This window comes from Aulonocara stuartgranti (assembly GCF_965226115.1).
Source record: "Aulonocara stuartgranti genome assembly, chromosome: 22".
NCBI lineage: Eukaryota > Metazoa > Chordata > Actinopteri > Cichliformes > Cichlidae > Aulonocara > Aulonocara stuartgranti.
The window spans coordinates 33,034,426-33,059,564 of record NC_138957.1 but is presented as its reverse complement, the minus strand read 5'-3'; the positions used below and the strand labels follow the sequence as shown (position 1 = coordinate 33,059,564).

Below are 25,139 nucleotides of genomic sequence, written 5' to 3'. Positions count from 1 at the left end.
ATTGTAAAAGAGACTTGGCACCAGATTACATAATATATAAAAAAAATAGACATTTTCTGCATCACCAAATTAATACATACAAATTCTAGCAATGCAGGCACAGTTTGCATTGCTGTAAAATTGCAGCTGGGCTTCATTCTTTATGTTAGTAACTTACATCTTAACAAGGTGCACAAATAAAACACTTATTATATGCCGTAAATTTAAAAAAACTTCTAGATGAGCCAAAACTCAGAACATAACGGTATTCTGACCAAGTTATGTGTTCAGCATAAGTTACCATCGTGATTTATCCAGGTAGAAATAAAATAATTTTTGTCACACAGAAAATTCTTGACTTTAAGATCAACACCTTGCTTTGTAGCAGAGCCCTCACACCAAAAGACAGCCTGTGTAGAGTAGGATGACTGAATTAATCAGCACAGAGCTAAATGTCATGTCACATTGTGACCTTATTGTTGTTTAAAGCTACCAGTTGTATAAAGATCAATAATTTTTTCACAGATTTCACAGGTTTGCGTGCATCAACAGGCTCAGTTTGTTTTTGTTTCTAGCTTTTCCTCGTTTTAAAACTGCATTTTACGAAACGTTGTTTGAAGGTCGTGGAGCAGGAAAGACCAGATTAGATCAGCTAAGTAGGTCAGGTGGGAGTGACCTGTTTGATTGGTATGGTTTGGCTAAACAACAGAGTTGATCAAATCTAGTGGCAAATCGCAGAGCAGCCATATAAAAAATGTTTATTTTGCCAAACAACTTGCCTTCTGAGTCTACTAAAATAACTAAATAAATAATTGTGATTAGCCATTTTGCCTAAACATGGTTAAATCTGGAGATTATGGTCTAAGGAGCTTGGAAAGAAAGTGACTGAACCCTCATCCAGGATCATTTTCTTATAAAGCCAAATGGCCTATTGGCCGTGCACCTCACCACATACACCAAGGTGTGGAAAAAGGCGTGGGTCATTCTCAGCAGAGGTTTTGGTTGAAACCATTGTGAAACCTTGGAGGTTCTCAGTCATCTAGGTCAGATTGTTCTGCCACTATCTTTAACTCTTGTGAAATAAAAAAAATAAACCCACAAACACACAAGTGTGTTGCTTCACAAGTCCAGCAAATGTCCTTTAAGGTGCTTTTAACATGATTTGAGGACGTGAGATCTGTCAAGCACAACAAATGCTGCGCGAGACATCTCTTACTCCCTCTTGTGGTCTTTTCTGAAAATAGCCACAAAAAACATCTTGACACATGCTCAATCATCCAGGTAAGTACATCTCCACAAGTTGGTTGTGTTCATCTGAACGTTTTCTCCCACTGAAAACGCTACGTCCAGATGAACAGAATCAACTTTTGGAGAGTCACAAAAAACATTTCTGTGTTTGGTAACATCACTTCTAACAACTCAAAACCATTTCATTATAATCTTGTTACGGTCAATTACAGAACATACAGAAAAATCATCAACACTTTGAAAATAATTACCCTTTATTGAGGATTTCAGAACAGCTGCAAGTGTTTTATTTATTCTTTGTCATCAGCTGAAAAAAATAGTTTGGTTAGGAATGTGAAAACTGCTTCTACTTTAACAAACAACCAGGTGAGAGTTTAATAATTTCAGAGTAATTATGTTGCCATTTGTAGCACATGCGTAAAAGCCACATTCACTTTTATTGTGTGGAATGTAAAAATATTGAGATTGGGTACATTCAAACTAAACAGATATTAATCAAGTAGAACAGAGCACTGAGTCACTTCAGTGGGAGCCACACCAGCACTGTCTCCACTCTTTCACTCACCAAAACTTGAAATGAACAGAAGACCTGTTACATCTTAAACTGATATGGATTCAGATGGAAAATGTTTCTGACTTAGAGGGAAGTTACTTGTCAGCTCAGCATGTAGTTAGATGGCGGCCGGATGGTCGATGTAGTGAAGATGTTAAGTTGATACTGAGCCGTTGTACAGAAAGAGTCCACATCCACGTTCTTCCCTTTCCCAAAAATCCTTCCACTCATGTTATTTCTTCCAGCTGTCAGTTTCTTTAGTGGAGCAGTGTTAACAATCAAGAAGTTAACACTACTCCTCTCAAAAACCACAAAGTAGTTATACAAATCAGGGATGTGCGCATGAACTGCTAAGAAAAACAGACACTACACAACAAAAACATTTCCACTTTCCATCAAGTAGTGGCGTTTGTGCCAAAATACAACTCAATTTAAAAAAAAAAAAAAAGAAACAAACAAGGAAACACAGCTTTGACAAAAATAATCCACATGATCTCTATGTGAAAAGGCTTTTTTAACCGTTTGACCTCTTCTCTCTGTCTCTCCATCCCCTGTGCTGTAAGAAGTCTGTGCGCTCTGCAGCGCCTCACTCGTACTCCGCGATCAGCACCATCATGCCAACTCCGAACAGCAGGGCAAGAATTTCCATTAGAGACTGGCCGAAACTGGAGCGGCCCGCCAGCAGCTCTGGGAGCACCGTCACTGTGGCGATGTAAACGAACCCGCCAGCCGTGAAGGGCAGGATCCAGGCGGTAGCAGCGGCACCCACACCTTCAGCCAACAGCGAGCAAGCTGTCCCAGCCAGAGCTCCCAGAGCGGTCAGCAGCTGTAGACACATGGCCTGCAGGCAAGGAGGGAGAAGACAATGCTTCATTAATTTTCTATAGTTTTATATATATATTTAAAAATCTTTTAAAGAGAACCAGAATATTTTGGTCCCCATTTTAATCCAGTATATAAATGTCTATTTTTGCACCACATACTAGGTAATCTGCACTAAAAATAAAATATATATATATATATATTTAATTACTATTGAAAAAATAATTTTTCTATTTTAAAGCTAAAACCAGAGATAGGAGTTTATTCAAATCTTACAATTAGCTTTAAATATGTTGCATATATTCCAAGAGTACAGCTGTCATACTGTGCATATATCAAAGGCTTTTATTGTGAAAGAAAGGTGCAAGAGGAAGCTTGTTTTGCATGTGTGGACCAAAGCAGCTTCCATGTACATATCAGCAAAGAGCACAGCAGCATCACACAGTCAGGGTGAATTTGTACCAAAAATATTTGTTTGGTTTGTTTACTACTTTTTGTCCTTATCTGTACTCTAATTTTAATACCTGTACAGTACTCTGCTTTGGTAACTATTGTCCATGATGTAAATATGTAAAAATTGTGTGTTTCTGTTCCGTGTCTTGTTCTGTTTGTGTATGTGGTTTGGGTTTTTTTTTTTTTTGGTTTTTTTTACTGCTGATACAACCAAATTTACCCTTGTGTGACAATTGAAGGATTCGTCTAGTCTCTCTATTTTCAGCACTATGGAGTTTTACAGTTTCACTCAGTTAAAAGTGCGCTGAGAACTGTACACAGAAATCCAAGGACTTTTTGGCCTCTATACCAAAATTCAAGAGTTTCATGGTTCAAAAGCACAGTTGCCAGTCAGACCACAGCAGGTTTTCCACTGTGTTTTATGGGGAAGGTGGAGCAGTGGCTTTACATATTTAATGACTGTGGATGCTGTTTGGGTTGTCATTTAGAGACTAAACTGACCACGAGACAAGATGTGTCAGTATGTGGGTGGATAACCATTTCCTGGTGAACACGCTTTACAGTTTAATTAGAAAACTGCATGTAGACAGGCTGTCTTTGTTTGAATAGTTCTTATTAATTCCTCCTTGTATGTAGTTGTTGTTTTCTGCTTGTTTATACTTTGTTAAGTATACTGACAAGTGTGTGTGTACACTGTGTCAACGACTTTGAGACTTTTTGCAGCTTTTTCATATTTGGTGGTTACCTTCCTCTTGGTGCAGCCAGACTGGACGAGGATGGCAAAGTCTCCGATCTCATGTGGGACCTCATGAAGCAGGATGGTGATGGTGGTGACGGTGCCCACAGCTGGACCAACCAGGAATGAAGCTCCAATTGCCAAACCATCAGTGAAATTATGTGTGAAGTCAGCTGCCAGGTTTAGGTAACCAGACACCTTGATATCTGCATTAGTGGAAGGAACAGTAAAGACCCGAAGAATATGTAAAGTGTTTAGTGGCTCATGGATTGATGCAAACAATGAGCTTTTTATGTTTCACGATTCCCACAAAAAAAAAACATAAATAAGAACAACCCAAGAAAAATGTGAACATTCTTTCCTCTGACACGCACATTAAAAACTTGATTCCAAACAGATTTTGAAAGACCAAGAAAACATGTTTGCAGCTTGGTTCTGTTTTGTGTTACACACAGCTGATCTCTGAAGCTAAGCAGGGTCGGGCCTGGTTGGTACTTGAATGGGAGACTGCCTGGTACCAGTCTGTTCACCATCTCACATGTGAACATTTTCTGTTTTATCCTCAACTGCACATTTTTGCAGATTCCAGACAATCAAGAATCCAACCTCTGCGCCACGTTAATTCTATCCCAGTTCCATCTGAAGTGGGAATTTGGAAATTCAGAGTTCGCCAAAGGGGATTTTTCCCCCTTAAAAAGTCAGAGCAGCCATACCACAACCCAACTTTACAATCCAAGATGGCAGCAATGGGAATAAACAGTAGAAAATATCATTTTTACTACCACTATTGTGTAGTTATGACTCGTAAAAATAAGCCACACACAGTGACCAAGCTCTATCAGTGAACGTCCTGCAGCAGCATTTTTAAGAAGCTCAAAGAAGTGTGGGTGTGTGCAGGTTCAAATTCTGTTTGAAATCAGTTGCTTCAGCACAGAAACTACACTTCAGTGCTTCACCTGTACTCTTTTTCTCCTCTTTCTTTGATGGTTTCTGATCTTTGCTTTCTTTCTTCTCCTTCTTCTTCTTTTCTTTTTCCTCCTCTCCATCACTGTCCTTCTCTTTGGTAGCAACTGAAAAAGCCACACAGAACAAAGTTCAAAACACCTACAGAGAATATAGCTGGGAAATCTAGTGAACATGCAGTTTTACAAAAAACTTCTGAACTGAAAACAGCAACAAAATAACATTTACTATATGCAGGAATCTGGTTTTGTACACAACTGATCTTTCAGGGCAATTTAAAGGAGCTTGATCAAAAGAAGAGTTTCCTCCAGCGTACCGTGAGAGTGTCCATGGGAGTGTCCGTGGCCATGTCCTCCCTTCAGCAGACGCACAAATTTTTCCACCACTAGGAAAGCGATGATCCCACCGAGAACCCAAAGACCCACAGACATCATATGACCGTGGGCCGCTCCTATACAGGTAGGGAATAGGGAGCACTGCTTCATGAGCTCTGCTTGGCTTTAGAAACTTTTTCTTTTAAAATCACCGGCAAATAACCAGACAACACACAGGCAACATTAAAAAAAGGAAATCCCATTAATGCATACCGTGAGAGTGGCCGTGGTCATGCGACTCTTCAGTTGCATGCGAGTGTCCATGATCCCCATCTCCGTGATGTGAGTGGGGCTCTGTGCAAAACAAATATGACACGAGGAGACGTCAGAAAGACAAAGTGAGGATCGTGCTGCTCTGTTTTTCTCTCTCAGCTGTTTAACAAATCTAAAAGTTAAAACCAACAGAGACACCGAGCTGCTCATTTTACCATCACAGGCAATTATGGCTTTGACAGGAGTGCCAAAGCTGTAAAGGCACCAGTATACCCTCCGCATGGGTCGCGTAGCACGCCGCCGCAACATCATCACGCAGTCACTTCTATTTAGCCGTTGCAGTATTCTCCTGAACGACAGGTGTCGCCACTTGGACAATAACACCACGTAAGTGCTGATACAGGAAGAGAAGAAGTCAAAACCAGACGCAAAGACTTTGCCCGACTACAACCTTACTTTTTTCCACAAAGTGTCATATTTTCTAACTGTTGCAACATCTCTCGCTGTATATATGTGTTTACTTTTTCAGTGCCCGACGTGCAAAATCACTGGACTGAATATCACTGTAATCAATTAAAAACTATTGTCTCTGTCATACGATCTTTGTAATTAACGTGAGCATATTTGCAACACTTTATAAATACTTAAAATCTTCACTTACATAAACTTACAGTAAAAAAAAAAAGAAAAGAAAAAGGAAATGAGAATGGAACTCGTACTCACCCAGAGCATGTGGTATGAGGTGGAGGAAGGCGTCACCCAGCAATCCACCAGATGCGAAGCTCAGCAGCACTTTGAGCAGATTCTGGTGCTGGTCGCTGTTGGACTGAACTGGGATCAGAAACAGGATGAGGAAGGGAGCTGCACTAATGAGCAGGGTGGCTCCGACAGCCTGCAGACAAAGATGAAGGAGGGAGTTTAAATTTCAAATGCTTTGTATTCATGTGAAAGATAATCCTTAACTCACTAAAGAAGAAACATGAAGGAAAATATATAAAGTAGGAGAGGAAAAAAAAAGGAAAGGATACAAATATAATATAAAATATAATATTCTGAGGTTTTCGGATCTGTCAGCACAGATCTGATGACTGGAAAACAAAACTAAAGAGCTTCTGACTCAGACAGATAAAGCACCAAGGAGCCATTTGGATGCCGACTATAACTCCAACTTTGTTCTTCAGTAGTAACAATGCACCACTGCAAGGCTGTGAGTCATTCAGGGAACAGACAGCGCATTCAAGTTCCTCAAAATAAGAAACAAACGAGAGCCAGGGAAACTCTTTAGAGAAGATACAGATAAAGGCACACAATAAGTTGCATACAGATATCACCCAGTTGTGCAAAACTCCACAATTCAATTTGTTATGAGATCATAACGAGTCTGATTTTGTCTCAAGAATCCTGCTGCTTTGCTGCACAACAATAATTTCAAAAGAATGTAAACCATGATCAACAGCTTGCAATAACAGACCTCTCACTACAAACTAAGGCTTTAAAAAGCAATTTCATTTATGAAGCCTTTGCTGCTTGGTTGGGATTGACACTTGACTTGAGCATCATACTGTGTATCTCACTACCAGCTTTGTGATTGTATCATAAAAGTGTATAAAAAAGGTTAGCGTGATGTTCTGAAGAGATTTGATGTTGTGCTGGGAGCGGTGGATTGCCATTTGTGGAAAGAGTGCAGTTTGCTTTTTATTATCACATTCTTGTCTGTTCATGCAACACATCTGAAGTAATGCCAATAAAGGTGTAGAGCGCTCTGACAGACCTACCTGCAGTCTAGGAACAGTTGCACAGTTTTGTGTAAAATGGCAAACGTTTTTCTTTTCAAGCATCAAGGAGATAATCAGAGAAAATAATCAGTGACATATTTTGTTTGATTTGTAAACATATTGTGATGACTGAATTTACAGTGCAGTAAAAGGTTGATGTTTCTTCTTTACACACAAAATGTAATCTGATTAAATACATGTGATTACTGGCGATGATAAATGGTAAAATGAACATTTGTTAATTATCTAAATAATCTGTGTATTTTCATATTCTTTTCTAAACTGTTTTTTTTTACTAAAAATAAAGTGTATTTAACGAAAGGACTTATAAGAGTATAATAATATACTTTTCCTTAGGCTGTGGCTATGACCCATTTATTGTTATTATTCATAGAAAATTTTGAATCTGACATTTGAAGCTGTGGTTTACTGGAGACAGACGTTTCTTGTCTTCATGCTTTATAGAGTTTTACTGAGATGTGAACATTGTATCAACGTACTCAAATCATCAGCAGGAAAAACAAGTTTATGCCACTATGATTAATTTGTCTTCAAACCCAACTGCTGAACCTAAACAAGCAGTCACTCACCTGTGTCCAGAGCTCCACCATGTTCCTCTTCTCTTTGCCCGCCTCCCTCTTCGTCCTCTCCCCTCCGTGTGCGTGCTCGTGTCCACCTCCCTCCTTGTGTACTCGAACAACATTCTCATGATGAGCATGATCATGTCCGTGATCGTGAGAGTGCCCATGTCCGTGATCGTGCCCATGATCGTGTCCGTGATCATGAGAGTGGCCGTGATCGTGGCCGTGATCGTGGCCGTGATCGTGGCCGTGATCGTGCTCCTCTTCCTGCAGGTTGGCCTCAGCGCTCCACTTGCTTGCTCCATGGAACATCTTCACCTGAGAGCCATGGGAGTGCCCATGGTGGTCATCCTCGCCTTGTGAGTGGCCATGGTGGTGGTGATGGTGGCCGTGGGTATGTCCATGGTCACCATGGGAATGGCTGTGAGCAGTGGCTAAATGGGATGCTAACAACAGTACTGCAGATGTTGCCAATGTCAATGCCAGCAGACGTAAACAGCCCATAGTAAAACCCTGGGATGTAGAGAAAGGAGAAGAAGACATCTAATAAATAAAAACCCAGCAGCATCAAAACTGAAGCCAAAGTGAGGGTGAAGAAACAGACTCTAAGTTTAAACTGTCCAACCAAATGACATTAAGGAAATCTTTAAAGGTTTGATGCAAAATTAACTATGAAATTCCCTTCTGTGGACAGTTTCCACATCCTTAACAACAGAGGGTCAATCTGTTTGTAACACTGCAGTTTAATTTTCTTCAGGCTTAAGATTAAGGCTGCTGACAGACAGGGAAATGCAGCTGATCAGGGTCGGGTGGACCACACTTTGAGTCACTGAACTGGACCTCATGACTCCGTTTGTGTTGTTATTGCCTTATTGAACAACTGTCAATGAAATTGTAATACTTTACTAGTCTCATCTATATTAAGCAGTTTAAAATGCAGCTTGGTAACCAAGCTAGCATCAGCTGATAACTACCACCTTCTACTCCAAATATAGTAACTTCCTGCTCCTTTAACAAGAAGAATCCAAGACCAATGGGTGATGCAATAATGGTTATGTTCCTCATTTATATACAGTTATGGCTGTAACTCAGAGGGCATGTTTACATCTACACTCAAAGCTTCTCAGTTAGTCTCAGGCCGTCTTTGTAGAGCCTACGACGTAACCTGTGTAAGTTGCTGAACTTTACTGGCATTTATGCTTGTGCCTGGTGCATTATGTGTTAATTTCTTTGTGGTCATGTCCTGATGTTTTATATATGGTGGTTTGTTAGAACCAGATACAATGTTGGGACTTCTTTCCCTCCTGGGTGCCCACCCTTTGTTTTGATCATTTCTTGCAAACATATTTGTGTTAAGCTTTTTTCACTTCTTTATACATTCCCTTTTGTTTCACCAGTCTCTCCCCAGGAATTTGCTGACATTTGTGAGTCTTTATATTGATGCTATGATTATTCTATTCCTTATAGTAAGATGATGACTGTTATTCTCTTACTGACAAATTCAAAAACTGAGGCGAAAAATTAGATGAAGGAATTGACTGTACTCAACAGGACAGTTAAAACAGTTGTGCGCTGCGTAGAGCCGATGTGTAGTTAGGTGCATGTTTGGTTGTAGGTTATAGCATAGGGTTCAGAGGGGTTTGTGGTTATGACGTAGGTTTCCTGCTGAAGCACAAATCCCCAGTCACTCTTTGTTGCACTGTCTACGCATGTACAGACAGTGCAACAAGTTATTGAGCATAGTCCTCAATGTTATCTTTATTTAATCAGTAAACATCTAGCCATATTTTAGAATCACGTTCTGTTCATGGTGAGTTTAAAAATCACAAGAAGAACAGAATATGAGTCAGAATCAATCTTTGGCCCAAACAGTTTGTGTGACATCCAAGGTATTTCAAGAGGAAATTAGAAACTACGCATGTACAGACAGTGCAACAAGTTACTGCAGAAACGAGCACTTTCTTTAAATGCAGGATTCGAGCTATTCGCCAAGATATGAGACGTCAAAAAAATAAGCCTTAATAAGCCTAACCTATTAATATATGACTACGTATGTCATTCCGTGCGTCTTAGGACGCATTTCCAGTAAGAAATGGGATCCGCACCAAATGTGGCGATTGATCAGTGAACTGATCAATATAACAGCGAATTATCCTTAATTCATCAGAGTTTGCATGAAGCCGTTGCAACTGTCCACTGCTGTGGCTCCAGACTGAAGCTCTTCAAATCAAAAAGCAAACTTTGTAGCTTGTGTTTTTTGTGCTTTTAGCTGGTTTGCTTTGATATAATACTGTAATACATCGCTGCATGTGTATGTATGTGCACCAGCATCTGCTGATGTGTGCTTGCAGCCGTATCATTTTAGCTGTGACGATACAATGAAGTGAAGGTAATCTGACTTTGATTGAGCTAGCTTTGTCTTCTCTTGTGATTGTTTATTTGCTCACTGTTTGGTGGGTGAACGTGGATAATCCCTGTGGAGAGCATCAACTTTAATCTCAAAGTAAACAGCAAAAGCCGCTCAAAGAGGACCACTGACCGCAGGTTTCAATTAGCTGTTAGGAAAGTCTGCTAGCTGGCTAGCTAGCTAGTTACTAAACTTGCTAGCATGTTGCTGCAGCAGAAGCAACATGTCTGAATGCAACATAACAGAAAAATATAAAGATTAAAATCTTACCAGATCGTGCCAGATATCACCGAGTGTCGGCCACTTGATAACTTGATCTGTCCTGGGCTCAGAACTACCAATATTTCTGCCTACGTTGATGATGCTGGTGGCTGAGAATAAGACGTGGCATTTACTCAACTAAACTAAACGAAACCTCGCGGGAACGCGTTCCATTCAAAGTCTACCTCCTCCTTTCGTGGTGCTTTTGAGACACCTTTTTACTCACTACTTAGATTCAATTATATTTTATTGCCTTTTTAAAGCATTATAGTGGCATATTAAAACGTTTAACTCAAAATAAAAAGAGTACAATTTCTTCTCATTTAAAGGAGATAACCAAATTATCGCGAGATATGTGATACCGACAGCACCAACCCGGAGACAAGGAGGATATAAACATCGTGACTCGATTAGCTGAAGGTTTGTTTATTTATGTAAAGGAAGGAGACTTTTTTATGATAGAGAGGGAGTCTGTCACGACATAAATAAACAACAACAACAACAACAATAATAATAAGATTATACACATTTATATTTTATTAATTGTCAGATAACTTTTATTTAAAAGCGGAACATAAAAATAAGTTGCTTTAAATCCAATGATAATAATCGTTTGATGAAGCAGTCATTACTGCATTATAAATCGCATTTTTTTAAAAAGTAATTAATTGAAAATAAATTTCAAAAAAATCTACATTTTTAATCAGGAGGACAATGCTTTTGTCATTTAGGTCCTAAAAGTTACTTACAGTAAGACACATCCCTGACATATGCTGACCTATTTTAACGAGTTTTTGAAATAAAAGGCAGATGTGGTAAAATTGGCAGAAAAGCTCAACTGCTGAATCCTAAAAGAAAAAGGAAAAGAAAAAAATACCCAGAAACCCCCCCACCCCCAGCTTATTATGCAGTGCTTCACTTTCGCACTCAGCACGATAGGTTATGACTGGTCGGCCGGTGTGTTCTGCCCTCATCTGAATGTGACGTTATTGGTCAGAGACGCTTTCACACCCCCAGTTTCTCTCTTCACATTTCTTATCAGCGGCCTATTTTAGGACCCATCTTATTTATACAAACAGGATGAACAGCCTGTGTTTTTTTCTCCTCTCCTGTCACGTTTCATCTTCAGGTAAAATTATCCCTTTTTATTTCTGTAAAGCACGTCTGTGCTGCAACAGCTGTTATTGTCCTTTCTTCCTGTATAACGGTACTCTGATGCTGCGTTTTTAGTTTTACTTTCGTCTTTAATTTTATCATCTCCTAAATTACAATTATTTACACGTAGGAGGAAGTTAGAAATAGCTCATAAATGCACTGCTGAAACATCTCCTCCTAATTTAGTTAATATTATTGATATTTAATCCGCAGTTATCACGAGGAAAAACTGCTGACATTGTCAACCCGTTGATATCGTCACACGCAGTTCCCATTAATGTAACTAAAGTGGTTGTATATCAGCAACAAATAGTACTACTACTCCTTCTTGTGATACGGCTGCTACTACTATTGAGTTTAAATGAGAATATTAGTACATCATTTGTTATTATACCATATTTAAACACCGGGGGGCAGTGTAGCCAACAAAGCGACAACCTGCTATTTTAACCTGAGACAGTCTTATAAAAAAGGAGATAGAAGTATATAATACAGATATGATAGATTTGACTTAAGATGAAATTAGCTTAAAATTCACGAGAAGGAATTTTTTAAGAGCAATAAATACTGAATTATTAGTAAAATTACATTATAAATAAATTCATTCTGCCCTGCGACAGACTGACGACCTGTCCAGGGTGTACCCTGCCTCTCGCCCTATGACAGCTGGGATAGGCTCCAGCGCCCCCCGCGACCCTGAAAAGGATAAGTGGAAGCGAATGGATGGATGGATGGATTCATTCTTCCATTTGTGTTCTAATGGCATGTTTTCCTCAACAGTGAAACACTCCCTGAAATATTTCATCACTGCTTCCTCTGGGATCTCAGACTTCCCAGAATTTGTTGGTGCGGCTTTAGTTGATGGGGTTTTAGTGGGCTACTGCGACAGCAGCATCAGGAGAGCTGAACCCAAACTGGACTGGATGCAGGAGTTAATAAAAAAAGATCCTCAGCACTTGGAGTGGTACACGCAGAAGTGCTCTGGGAATCAGCAGGTCTTCAGAGCCAATATTAATAGTTTGAAGAAGCGCTTGAACCAAACTGAAGGTACACTAATATCACCCTTTACCTAAAATGTTGCTCTTTTCATTCACACACACAGCAAGACTTACATCCTCCCATCATAATTTATTTCATTTTATTTGGAGGTTTTCATTTACACACCGAAAACACTCAGTCTACCACATAAGTAAAATTACAAGTAAGATATTTACTCTGTTCTAGTGACCAGAATAAATTACTGACCTAGTTTAATTTGCTCTGTTAGAGGGATGGCAAGAAAAATATCTGCTATATACAAAGTCACTGTCACTGTGTACATCAACAGTAGCTGAAGTAAATGGTTACTTCCAAGGACAAGAATAATAAAGATGAGAATTTCTTTTCCTCTTATGATGCGGGTGTTGTTTTGATGATAAATATTGACGACTCGCAGCAGGATTTACCTTTCTGATCATCTTTAACCATCCACAACTTTACTGCCTCTGCATTCTCTCTCTCTCTCTCCTTGTCAGGTGTTCACATTTTTCAGAGGATGAATGGCTGTGAATGGGACGATGAGACTGATAAAATCACAGGCTTTAATCAGTATGGTTATGATGGGGAAGACTTCATAGCGTTGGACCTGCAGACACTAACATGGATTGCTCCTAAGCCACAGGCTGTCGTCACAAAACTGCAGTGGGATACTGAAAAACCCAGATTAGAGCACAACAAGAACTACTACATCAACAGGTGCCCCGACTGGCTGAAGAAGTATGTGAAATATGGGAGGAGATTTCTGCAGAGAACAGGTAGAATTACATATGCTATTATATATGGTTGCAAAAGCTTCCCTTTCTGTTTCTATTCTACAGCACCATTTCAAGGAAAATGAACCAGTGCATAGACAAGCATTTCATCAATGACTATCAGCTGTCCCAGATAAAGCCTCTCTCCCTATTTTGTTTTTATCTTTTCCCAGTTCTTCCCTCAGTTTCTTTCCTGCAGAGGACTCCCTCCTCTCTAGTCAGCTGCCATGCTACAGGTTTCTACCCAGAGAGAGCCATGATGTTCTGGCGGAGAGGTGAAGAGGAAATTCATGAGGGTGTGGAGCATGGAGAGATCCTCCCCAACCACGACGGGAGCTTCCAGATGAGCGTTGAGCTGAATGTTTCATCAATCAAGCCAGAGGACTGGAGGAGGTACGACTGTGTGTTTCAGCTCTCTGATGTTAAGGAAGACATCATCACCAAACTGGACAAGACAGCGATCCGGACAAACTGGGGTGAGAAAGGCTCAGGAATTAAGTTCTGTATCTCAAAGTTTACAACACCATCATATTTAAAAAAACAAACAAACTCTGAAACAAATGTCTGCATGAAATTCTTGAGTCAACAGAAATTCATTAGTGATGTCATTTTAATGTCAATAAATTACAACTGTTTGTAATGTAAAATATTTTGCACACTGTCAGAGGAAACAATGGAGACATTAATTAGGATGAAAGGGAGCTTAATCTGCTAAAGTTTCTCAAATGTGCCAAATCTGATCGTAGGCATGAACCAATATAATAAACACCAAATATTGTACAACCTCATCATATAACCATGTATAGAAGAATGGTGCTAACATTTACACTAAGGAGAAGTTTGATAACAAAAAAGCCAAAAATGCATAATTAAATCAGGCTGAAGCAGTATATACAGTGTCTGCTTTTACATTGTAAACCATCCTAAACACAAATTTTCTTTCTTTATGATCCAAACTGAGATCTGGCCACTACAGATCTCATGAACCACACCATTGAAGAAGAAAATGTTCTTCTTAACCACATACAATGTTCAGAAGTGATGCATTAACACTGGAAACAGCAGCTTGGTTTGGCAGCAGTGTGAATGATCTTACATTTCGGACCTTTTCAGTTTCTCCCTCAGTGTTTCCTGTTGGTCCTGTTGTTGGAGGTGTTGGAGGAGCTTTACTCCTCCTGGCAGTCTTTGGTTTCTTCATCTGGAGAAGAAACAACAATGGTGAGATTACAGCAGATTTTACTCCAATAATGAATTTGGAATTTATGCACCTTGTAGTTATATGTACTTACATGATATTTTTGGTGATATTTTTAGTGAGTTATTTGATAATTTGGCTTTGCTAAACTCTGTCATGTTAATCATTTTGTTTTTCATTATTCTGTCTGTATTTCAGGGTTCCAGCTTACAAACAGTGAGTAATGTTAATAAAATGCCGCAACTTGTTTTTACTTTGTTAGTAACTGATACTCTGTTTACTGTAACAGGAGACATTTCATTTTCTGTTCTCTGTTTGTCTTAGCAGGGGAGCAGTGACGGTGAGAAGAACACCGAGTTTCATCACATTTTCCCAGAAAGGGAAATATTTTCATTTGGAGAGTGCTGATGACCCACCAGCTTTCATTAGCTGAACATACAGTATGCATAGAAAGATGCAGCTTTCAGGTTTGAAGAACAATGCAAATGCAAAGCGTTAAACCAGTGCAAAGTGGGAGCGTTATCTGACTGTATGGAGGACAGCCAAACAGCTGCTTTACATTTTGATCTCAGTAAACAGTTTTCTGATGAGTTTATAATCTCAGTCACTAATTTCAAGTGTTACAACATGACGCTCGTTCAGAAACTAGGGTATGCTTTAGGATGGGCCTAAATTGTGTAGTTAGCATGAAGTGCCTCATTTCTCTGTCCACTCCTCAATCAGCAATGGCCAAAATGATCTGTTTGAAGCTGCAATGATGTGACTTCACTAACATCTGGATGATGATATTGATAATGATATTTTAAAAAAATTATTTAATAAGCATATTAAGTGTGTGAAAAGAGTTAAAATCTGTTTCTGTTTTCTGTGGTTTTGGTACATGTTCAGAGTTTTTACAAGGTCTGTTTCCTTCTAACCAGCTATTTACTCAATATGATGTAAACATATACGGTACTGTGCCCTGCATAGAGAGTTGTTTAAATATTTTTGAACCTTTATTTTGATAAGACCTTAATTATTATACACAGAGATAACATGCACAACAAAATAAAAGAAGCAAACTTTTATCCTTTGCTCTGTTGCTGACTGTGTTTGTCTCTGTTCTAAACCTCTGTTGTGTGAGTTTAGGCTCATTTGAAAACAACAAACATCAATCCTGAAAATAAGTCCTGTCTAAATCGAGGGTAATGCAAGATATTAAATAGAAAAATTGAATTATAAAACAAAAATTAAATTATGTGGATGCATAAATATCTGATTAAATCTTCATAATTACTCTGTCTCTGTTATGTGAAGGCTGTGTGCAGGCAGGAGTGGTAGTAGGAGGACCCAATGTGCAGACACTCGGAGACTTTAAGGTGAACTTAAATACAGCTTTAATGCTGAACTCAAAAAAGGTAACAAAACTGAGACTCCAAATAAACTCAGGCAAGCAGACAGAACGCACAGCATAGAAAACGGTAGATCGCGACACCGACAAACTGAAACACAGGGCTTAAATACAGTGTAGGGTGTGGGGAGCCACAGCTCCGTCCCCCAGGCATGAAGCAGGCATGGAGGAGATTCAGGCCCCAGACATCCAGAGGCCCCCACAGCACGAGTGCCCAAGGAGGACCACTGTGCCACCCTCCTGGAAAGAACTGAGGAGAGACCCAGAGGTGGGGTCACAGAGCAGCCACGGAGCTGAAGCCAGAGGGGGCTGCAGCGACGTGCCCGCGGGCTCTGCCGGTAGCCCTGAACTCTTTCCGTACGTTTAACATGCAGCTCTATCAAACGAAGGCAACTAGTTCTTTCATTTATTTTTTTATTCACTGTATAATTTATGTAATAATTATTAATCATGTTATTTATTAATATTTGTTTCCAGCCAACTGGATTATAATTTTTGTCTTTGAAAAATTATTGGCATATTGAGTAACTGATATTCTAATATTGTGTGACCTTGTAAATACAGTATTTTGTTTTCTATAAATTGATTTTATTTTTCACTTGTCTTCCTAAATATTACCCTAGTTTGCACATTAGGGACCAACAGAATGAATGACACATTGCAGTCTCCATAATTTACAGATGTTGTTGCCGCTTCTTGAGAAGTTTGAGAAAATAAATCATCTATAATTGTAAGAACGGCACACTCTTCCCTCTGTTGGACTTTACTTATTTGGATTTTATTTTGACATCAATAATTATAATACATAAGATAGATCCTGTTTATGTAGCTGAGAAAATCAATTCCAAAAAATCTAAATAAAATATGAGATTCTTTTTTTTCTTTTTCCCATGAAACACAAACAAACATTCAAACAAACAAAACGTCCATAAAGTTAAACAGACTGAAGCTTAAATGGATAACTTTAATATGACAAAACATATTTAATAACAAAACTTAAATCAAATATAATAAAAACAGAGGACAATATATGAAACTACACACAAAAATCTCTTTTTTTGGATTTCTTTTCACTGACTGCACTCAAACATAGAGAGCAGCTTTAACAGTTTTGATAAATCAAAATGTTCTGAGAAACATATCACTGGTATCACATGACACAGAATCTCACATTTAAAACACAACAACCAATAGGAAATGAAGCTTTGAAGTTTCTAAAGAAACAGAAATAGAAAGACAGAACCACTCTAACAAATTTGTTGTCCCTACAAAAGCTTAGAATAGAACAAAACAGTTTTAGCTGTAATGATACAGAGACTCATAGACAAAAATGAAAATGCCTAAATGCATTGTAAACATTTTAACATTCTTTTTTTTAAATAAAACAATTAAAAAGTAAACAAAAGTCAAGTTCATATAACAAAATTAAAAAAACAACTTTATTCTTATTTAACTGGAGAGTGCAGAGTCCTGCGTTTGTCTATTTAACCTGATTCAGTTGAATCTGTTCAGCATTGTTGTCAGGAGCTGTTAAAGCCAAAGAAAAAATATATCGGTTACACAAATAATGTTTTAAATCCAAACTGTCAGATCAAAGCGGAAAATACAAATAACAAACAATAAAGTCGTACTTACATGATGTAGGTCGCCTCTCTGAAACTGAAAAAAAAACACAATCCCACTCTTTTACATAAATTCAGGATAACCATCTTTAATATAGACAGTAATACAGAAATAATGTAACTGAGCTTCGCACTGTTGCTTCTGAATCTCTCACCTTTCTTCTTTTTGTAAACAGCAAATCCAGCAGCAGCAACGATGATGAGAACAAAAACAACTACTGCAGGAATGATGGGAACTGTCATATCAGAGGGGTCCTCTGCTCATAAAAAACAAATAAAAAAATCAAATAAACAGGATAAAATGAAAGATGTTAGAATAGAAAGAAAATCCACTCATCCTGCGGTATTCATCTGGTTAATCTATAATTCACAGGCTTAATTGTTGAAGGGAAGTGAACATTTTTTAATCAGAGCATCAAGTCAGTTAAACTTCTGAGATATTGATGTAAATTGGTAAATGGCCTGCATTTGTATAGCGCTTTACTCAGTCCCTAAGGACCCCAAAGCGCTTTACACTACATTCAGTCATTCACCCATTCACACATCAACACACTGGTGATGGCAGCTACATTTTAGCCACAGCTGCCCTGGGGCGCACTGACAGAAGCGAGGCTGCCGGACACTGGCGCCACCGGGCCCTCTGACCCTCTGATGTGGTCATTTAAGCAGCGGAGATGGGTGTTATTCAGTTTCAGCTGCTTTGATGGTAATGAAATGAACAACAGGTGCCGTAGAGGGGCAAACAGGAGTGTTTCCTCCTTATCCAAGTTTTTGCATTCAGCTAGGGTCAGCCTCACTGCTGTCAGAATGAGGCAACACCTGGATGCTACCAGAGTTATTAGTTTTGTATTTTCTAATTAGTTTCCATTTTTGTTTATTTACTAACTCTGTTCAGTTTCATTACGTTTGCAGAGTTTATTTTCATATTTCAGTTTACTTTTTATTGTTTGAAAAATGCTGTGTTTCAGTTTTAGTCTTTTTAATTATTATTGTAAGGAGGGCAGGTCAGAGGCAGAACTTAGGAAAATCAGTAGTGATATTACACAAAAACACAGAACCTTTTGAAAGTTAACTCACAGCTTTTTGAAGTTGCATGCACATCAATGCCCCCCACACACATAAGCTGGAATAACAGTTTTACCAGCCTGCTAGTCAGTTACTCCAGGAGAGCTCTACAGGGATATAGAAGGTTTGTAAACATGTAAAGCCTGATCCAATAATTGAAGTGTTTATTGAACCTTGTCTGTGAACGTTCCCAGTCATCCAGGTCATCGTCGTCAAAGGAGCTTGCAAAGAAAAGCGTCTGGGCTTCTTTAAGTTGCTTGAAGACGTTTCACCTCTCATCCGAGAAGCTTCTTCAGTTCTAAGATCAAATGGTAGGGAGTCCCAGATTTAAACCTAGTGGGAGTTTCCCCCCAAAGAAATCCTCTAATCGCCTGAGCCAAGGTGTGAAAATGGGTGTGGGTCCCAATCAGCCAGGGTTTTGGGTGAGCTCATTGTGAAACCTGGCCCCACCTTATCATGCGAATTCCTGAGGTCAGATGGCCCAGGATGTGAGTGGGCGTTAAGGCGTCTGGGGAGGGATCTCAAAACTGGATTATAGATGGCAGAAAGTTGGTGTCGTAAACCCCCGCCTCTGTTCAAAAATGGTCGCTCTTCTTTGCAAGCTCCTTTGACTTTATTGAACCTTCTGACAGATAAAAAAACAAAAAAACAAAAACACACTGCATGTACATTTGCATGTTTTTGTTTTTGCATCCTTAGCTTTGTACAAAGAGAAGCAGGATGAGCCCTATAAAATAACCTCCAGCAGGCAGCTGTGGCTCATGGGGCAGATCAGCTACTGATCGGAAGGTTGGTGGTTCGATCCTTGGCTTCCCCAGTCTGCATGCCAAATATCCTTGGGCAAGATACTAACCCCAAGTTGCATTCATCGGAGTGTGAATGTGTGTGAATGTAGTTTAATTTGCACTTGTGTTTAGAAGGGAATGGGTGAATGTATACAGCTTTCAGTACTCTGGGAGAGTAGAAAAGCACTATATAAGAATCAGTCCATTTACCATTTCAGTCCACTGGTGTGAATGTCTGTGACAAAACATCACAAAGAGACTTCATGGGGACTTTATAAGGGTCTAACATCCTCTAATGGGTCCTGTGCTCACTGTGCGGCACTGCAGAGCCTGAATGGCATTTACCAGAATACCAGAATCAGTAGGTCCACCCTGTGATTTTGACAAATGAGAACAGGCTGACTCTGAGCAAATGTGTCAGACATGAAAGGGTCTGGAGAAGCTGTGGAGAACATTATGCTGTCTGTAATACTGTCCTCGTGGCCAGTTTGTTGGTGGATCTGTGCAGGTCTGGGGAGGCATATCCATGTTGTTTGCCTCCCTGTTTGTCAGACCCTACACTACTGCAGTGTATCCTGGGTTCCTCCTGGTGTATGACAATGCCTGTAGGATGAAGTAACTAATACAACTGACTGGCTCCGTGCTCACCTGGAGCCAGTCAGTTGAGACATTATGTCTCTGAGACATTATTGTTATCCAGCATCTCATTAGCAGCATGCCCTGTGTTCCAAAGTCGGGGCCATACATTAGGGCCCAGCTCTGAAGTTAGGTGTTAGGTGAAGTCGAGGTATTTCTGAATTCAGAGTCAGCAATGTTGCATACCTTTGTTGTACCTTTGTTTCTAACACAATACCCAGTCAGTATAGGTGTACCCAAATCCGTATTTGTGGATTATAGACATTTTTTTATTATAAATTATAATAAAAAATAGACATTTTGGGGGAAAAAATGAAATATAAAATTCCAAAAATCACTGTCATTTACATGGTCTAAACAAATTCTGAAAAATATTTTCTTAAGAAGGTTAAGAGCAGTAATGGATTGCATTTAACCAGTGAAAAAATATTAAAATAACTTTTTTTTTCTTCTGTGATGAAAAAAAAAGTGAGGCTGACCATTAGTTATTCCCATAGTAAGAGCTATTCTTCAGGACAAAACATTCAAGGATTACATTAGCCAATCCACAATATCAGCAAACGAATCATATGAGCTTCACTCACCTCTGCCAGTCCTAAGTATGTTTTCTCTCCAGTTGGTTCTGATCATTATTTCATTCAGTTTGGTGACGATGATGTTCTCACCACTCAAGAACTGAAACACACACTCGTATCTCCACCAGTCTTCAGGTTTGACTGATGAAACATTCAGATCAACAATAATCTGGAAGGTGCCATCATCGTTTGGGAGGATATCTCCTTTTTCCACACCATCATGAATCTCATCTCCATCTTTTCTCCAGAACATCACGGCTTTGTCAAGATAGAAACCTGCAGCATAGCAGCTGACTGGAGAGGAGGGAGTTTTCTGGAGGAGCGATACTGAGGGAAGAACTGGACAGAGGGATGATGGGAAAGAGAGAGATTGAGAATGGATGAAAGAAGTAAAGTCAACAAAGCAGAGAAGGAAAGGAAACAAGACAAGAAAATTAAATAGGAACATATTGGAACATATAAGGCGAGCCATTCGAGCCCGTCTCCAGCTTTCTAGCAGCTGCATTATGACATACTTTTAAGCCAAATGTAACCAAACACAGTGATATATGGTCACTGGGTACCACATAAAGCTAAATGCTCAACTAGAGAAAGTACTAAATAAAAAGAATCATTAGTTCAGCTCATGTAAATATTTTATTTCAACCAAAACATATAACATTCATATGAAGTTCTCAACAGCATGTGAAGCTAAAAAAAAAGGGGGGTTGGTGAATTAGCAACAACCATTAGAACTGCCTGGAAAACACAGATAAGCTATGGAACAACTCCATGAAAGATGTTATTACAATATGCAAAATCCCCTGTTGACTGTATTTTTTTACTAACGTAAAAGTAAAAAGTAATCATTTAAAAAAATGTAAATTAGATCACAGAAATGTTTCTGTGTTTCTTTGGTTTACAAAAGCAAGGGCAAAGAAGCCTAAAACGCAGTTGTTATAAATTGTTGTTATTATGCAAGTTAAAAAAAATTACTTACAAAATAAATACAATGCAAAATGAAATAGCTCTCTGTCTGTATATCCACAGTATTTGTTATAGCTGCAGTTTGTCTATGCGCTGGCATCCTTGTATTCCTTGTTTTCACTTCCTGTTTTATTTTGAAAATTACTGTTCTTGAGGGTTTGTTCATTTCTCTAACTTGTGCCTCTTTGTCCTGCCTGCAAACTAGAAATCCATCTCAGTACAAGGATGTCTAAGTTCAAAGCATAGGAGAGGAGGAGAGATGAGACAGGTTTGTCTCTTCTTCTGACAATTGTCACTTTCTTTCACCTTTGATCCTTTTTCATCCTTTTTTTTGCAGCACCTGTGTGGACTTTGCTAAGTTACACTGCTTGTTCTTATCAATTTTCAAAGCTCATGTTTTGTTAGTTCACTTGTCTTTAGTGTTTGGGTTTTAATCCTCTCTGCTTTAAATCTCTGCTCGTGCAAATAACCAATTATCTATTATGAATGTACAAGTGTGTAGAAAAAAGGATAAAGCTGCTATAGCAGGTATCCATGGATTTAATGTATAACTATAAAGGTGCATGGCATCATATTTTTTTACATTTTTGAGCAAAACGTGAACTTTTCAACTTTGCACTCAAATTTACCAAAATTAAATTGTAAATTTTTGCATTTCTCTGTATTGAAGGCAGTTGGAAACACTGGTGAGCTCATCTTTCTCTTCTTATTCCCAGTGCAGAAGGCGGTCACCTGGACTTGTTTGCTTATTTTTCATTACTTCGCTAGCAGGACTGATTAGGAAATTTAGAGTTTTTTCTGTCATTTATAAATCTTGTTTGAAGATGGTACTGATGAAAATGTTGAACTGCAATTATCAATAAAATGTTGTTGCAGCTTAGCTTTGTGTGATTCCAGCCTTTAGAGTTACCTTCTGAATCAGTAAATAAAACTCAGCCTAAATATTCTGCTTTTAAAAATGATGATGATGATAATAATAATAATAATAATAATAATAATAATAATAATAATAATAATAATAATATAAAATAAACAAAGTGATTCTATGGAACTGTGACTTGTGCGATTCTACCTGTCCTGTGCAGGGATCTTTTCCCATTGTCCACATACATCTTCAGCCACTTTGCACAGATCTTAGTGAGAAAGTCTTTGTTCTTTATTGTTCTGACCCGATCAGCATCCCATTTCAGTTTGATCATGTCAGCCTCTGGTTTCAGTGCGATCCACGTCAGTGTCTTCATGTCAAATTCAAGAAAGCCTTCTCCGTTATAGCCATACTTCAACACTCCGGTCACACTGTCAGTGTTTTCATCCCATTCACATCCACTTATCCTCTGTATGATGTGGACACCTGAGAGAAAAATAACAGAGATGACAAAGGACGATGAAGAGTGTAAACTGTGTGTGGTTATTTTCAGAGGTTTATGTAATGTTCCTGATTCAGGCCTTGAACATAACTCTGAGTCTGTCAGTGTTTTTAATAATAACGTAATGCGCTTTATATTATTCAAGTGTCAAAAACTGATTCAATGCAGGAGTCATCTGATAAATATTTCATCTCTTGCAAACAATAAAAAGCAGAAAAACTTAGTATATCCAAAAACGAACCTAGTTATTTTTAATAGATAAAGTATTGCAAAATGCACATTTTAAACCACTCAGTTTTGATCAAGTATATGATTTATCAGGATTTGAGATCAGGCGTACCAGAAAATACTGCACCTCCACTTTGGTTGAAACGCTGCTTCCATCTAAAAATGTGGCCTCTGAAGACATTTGGCTGATCCTCGAAACACTTCTGCGTGTACCACTCCAGCTGCTCAGGATTAGTTTGTAATATTTTCTTTGCCCAGTCCAGTTGTGGTTTTAATGTCTTATTGCTGCTGTCACAATAACCTGTCTGAATGCCGTCAAACACCATTACACCAATAAACTCCGGAACATTTGGGACTCCAGAAGATCCACAGACAAAATACTTCAGTGAGTGTTTCACTGCAGGACAAACAGTGTTTATAATATTAAGGAATTAAGCACAAAATATACAAACATCATCAGAAATATGATGCATTCATTATGACCAAGCTATAGGAGTATTCTCATTGACAGCAATACTGTGTAACCTTTATTTTGATAAAAACATGTGGGCACAGGACCAGTATCGCTGATCTGCTTTGCACGTGTCAATATCAAGTTCTATCCAAAGTAAACGAATTAGAAACTTTGTTGTAAAGCTGCTTTAATAAGCTATTTCTGACATGAAACTTTCAAGAATATATTCTAAATATGTACTTTTAAAGCTGTGTACGCCAAAACGTTTTTAAACACTTATGAAAAACTGGAACTAAAACTCAGTTCTGGTGTTGTGCCAAAAATCGCCTGATGCGAAAAACTGATTTCCAATGTTTCCGTGTGCTTTTTAAATGTGTAATATCTTTACGTTCGTTGGTAAATAGACTTCGGTGAACAGGGTTTACAAAGGGGTTACTTATAAAATATATGAAATGATCAGTTTTTTAATTACCGTGTACAATTGTCCTTACATTATAACCAACCCGGTCCTTTTTGTCCACTTAAAATATTTTTACGGAATTATTGTTATATTTCTGCTGTCTTCTTGGACAGATTACTCTTAAAAAGACATTTTTAATGTCAACGAGATTTTTTTAACTGCATAAATAAAGGCTATATAAAAGTCACTGCCAAAAACTGATTGCGGCTTCTACTTTCTTACGGGAATATTGTCTGTGCCTCAAGATGACTTGATATCATTCATGAGGGATACATTTGTTTCACATGGTATAGAGCAACACGATATTTATAGTAATTTAAATACGGACAATCAGTTTTTGGCAGGCGATCACTTTTTGGCACAACACCGGGATAAAAACTTCAGGTTTGTCCGAGTTCACTAAAGTAGCTCTCTTTCTACCTGTCTAAATCACAATGTTAACTTGGAGCAGGTTATGGTCAGAATTTCAGAAGCGCGATGTGTTTACAGAATTCGCTGCAAGTTTTAAACGCAAGATCCTCTGCTGAGGAAATATGTGATTTTGTTAAAATCGCCGTTTCTTACCTGCCAATAAATCACAGCATAACTGAAGCAACAAAAGTATCTTCATCTTTCCTTTATCCTTAATTTTAGAACGATCATTGCTCATGTTGCAGAAGTATAAACCGGAAATAAGTCCTTATTTAAACTTCTGCAGAGATTATGAAAACAGCCGATGCCGTCGCCAGCTTGTACCTGTACCAGCCTGTCTGCCGAAACCACTCCCAAAACACGAGCAGGCGAAGGGAGAAATGGTAGCGATAAGGAAGCCGGAAATGCATAAAAGGACACAGTAGGCCTCTTGTGCAACTTACTATGATTCCTATAATAATATACTAATAATAATTAAAATAATTTCTTTATATCATTTATTCATTGCTATTGTGTTTTCCTCCTTGTAGTAGTGTTATCTGTGCACGCAGTCTTTTCTGCCCTTTTTAATCGCTTGATGTAGCAATGGACAGTTTTTAGTTGATAAATAAAGGTTTAATTTTTTTTTTTAAAGTACTCAGGACTCAATCACAGCCACTGTGAGCATTTCCTATT

General features: G+C 38.6%; 3 protein-coding genes across 7 annotated transcripts; 1 reads left to right on the top strand and 2 right to left on the bottom strand.

Moving 5' to 3' along the window:
* Nucleotides 1-1,463: 1,463 nt before the first annotated feature.
* slc39a7 (solute carrier family 39 member 7) lies at nt 1,464-10,680 on the bottom strand. Its single transcript, XM_082522400.1, has 8 exons — nt 10,375-10,680; nt 7,707-8,210; nt 6,065-6,233; nt 5,342-5,422; nt 5,071-5,205; nt 4,748-4,861; nt 3,801-3,997; nt 1,464-2,621 (listed from the first exon to the last, which is right to left on the bottom strand). Exons 2-8 carry the CDS (start codon nt 8,199-8,201, stop codon nt 2,367-2,369), a joined length of 1,446 nt encoding a protein of 481 aa, XP_082378526.1. The 5' UTR covers nt 8,202-8,210; nt 10,375-10,680; the 3' UTR covers nt 1,464-2,366.
* LOC309699389 (major histocompatibility complex class I-related gene protein-like) lies at nt 8,779-15,579 on the top strand. 4 transcript variants are annotated; one of them, XM_082522404.1, is made up of 7 exons: nt 8,779-8,866; nt 12,301-12,567; nt 13,035-13,313; nt 13,484-13,786; nt 14,424-14,528; nt 14,704-14,721; nt 14,830-15,579. In XM_082522404.1, exons 2-7 carry the CDS (start codon nt 12,444-12,446, stop codon nt 14,841-14,843), a joined length of 843 nt encoding a protein of 280 aa, XP_082378530.1. In that variant the 5' UTR covers nt 8,779-8,866; nt 12,301-12,443; the 3' UTR covers nt 14,844-15,579. The 4 variants fall into 4 exon arrangements, with proteins under 4 accessions (XP_082378530.1, XP_082378529.1, XP_082378528.1 ...); XM_082522403.1 differs by lacking the exon at nt 8,779-8,866 and adding an exon at nt 11,260-11,494; XM_082522402.1 differs by lacking the exon at nt 8,779-8,866 and adding an exon at nt 11,260-11,494 and having other exon boundaries at nt 12,141-12,567; nt 14,833-15,579.
* A 1,226-nt stretch (nt 15,580-16,805) lies between these two features.
* LOC309699212 (major histocompatibility complex class I-related gene protein-like) lies at nt 16,806-24,823 on the bottom strand. Of its 2 annotated transcripts, none has more exons than XM_082522140.1 (7): nt 24,618-24,823; nt 23,252-23,536; nt 22,617-22,895; nt 20,588-20,917; nt 17,673-17,774; nt 17,531-17,554; nt 16,806-17,422 (listed from the first exon to the last, which is right to left on the bottom strand). In XM_082522140.1, the coding sequence occupies exons 1-7, from the start codon at nt 24,700-24,702 to the stop codon at nt 17,376-17,378; spliced, it is 1,152 nt and encodes a 383-aa protein (XP_082378266.1). In that variant the 5' UTR covers nt 24,703-24,823; the 3' UTR covers nt 16,806-17,375. The 2 variants fall into 2 exon arrangements, with proteins under 2 accessions (XP_082378266.1, XP_082378267.1); XM_082522141.1 differs by having other exon boundaries at nt 16,807-17,422; nt 23,267-23,536.
* Between the last annotated feature and the right edge of the window lie 316 nt (nt 24,824-25,139).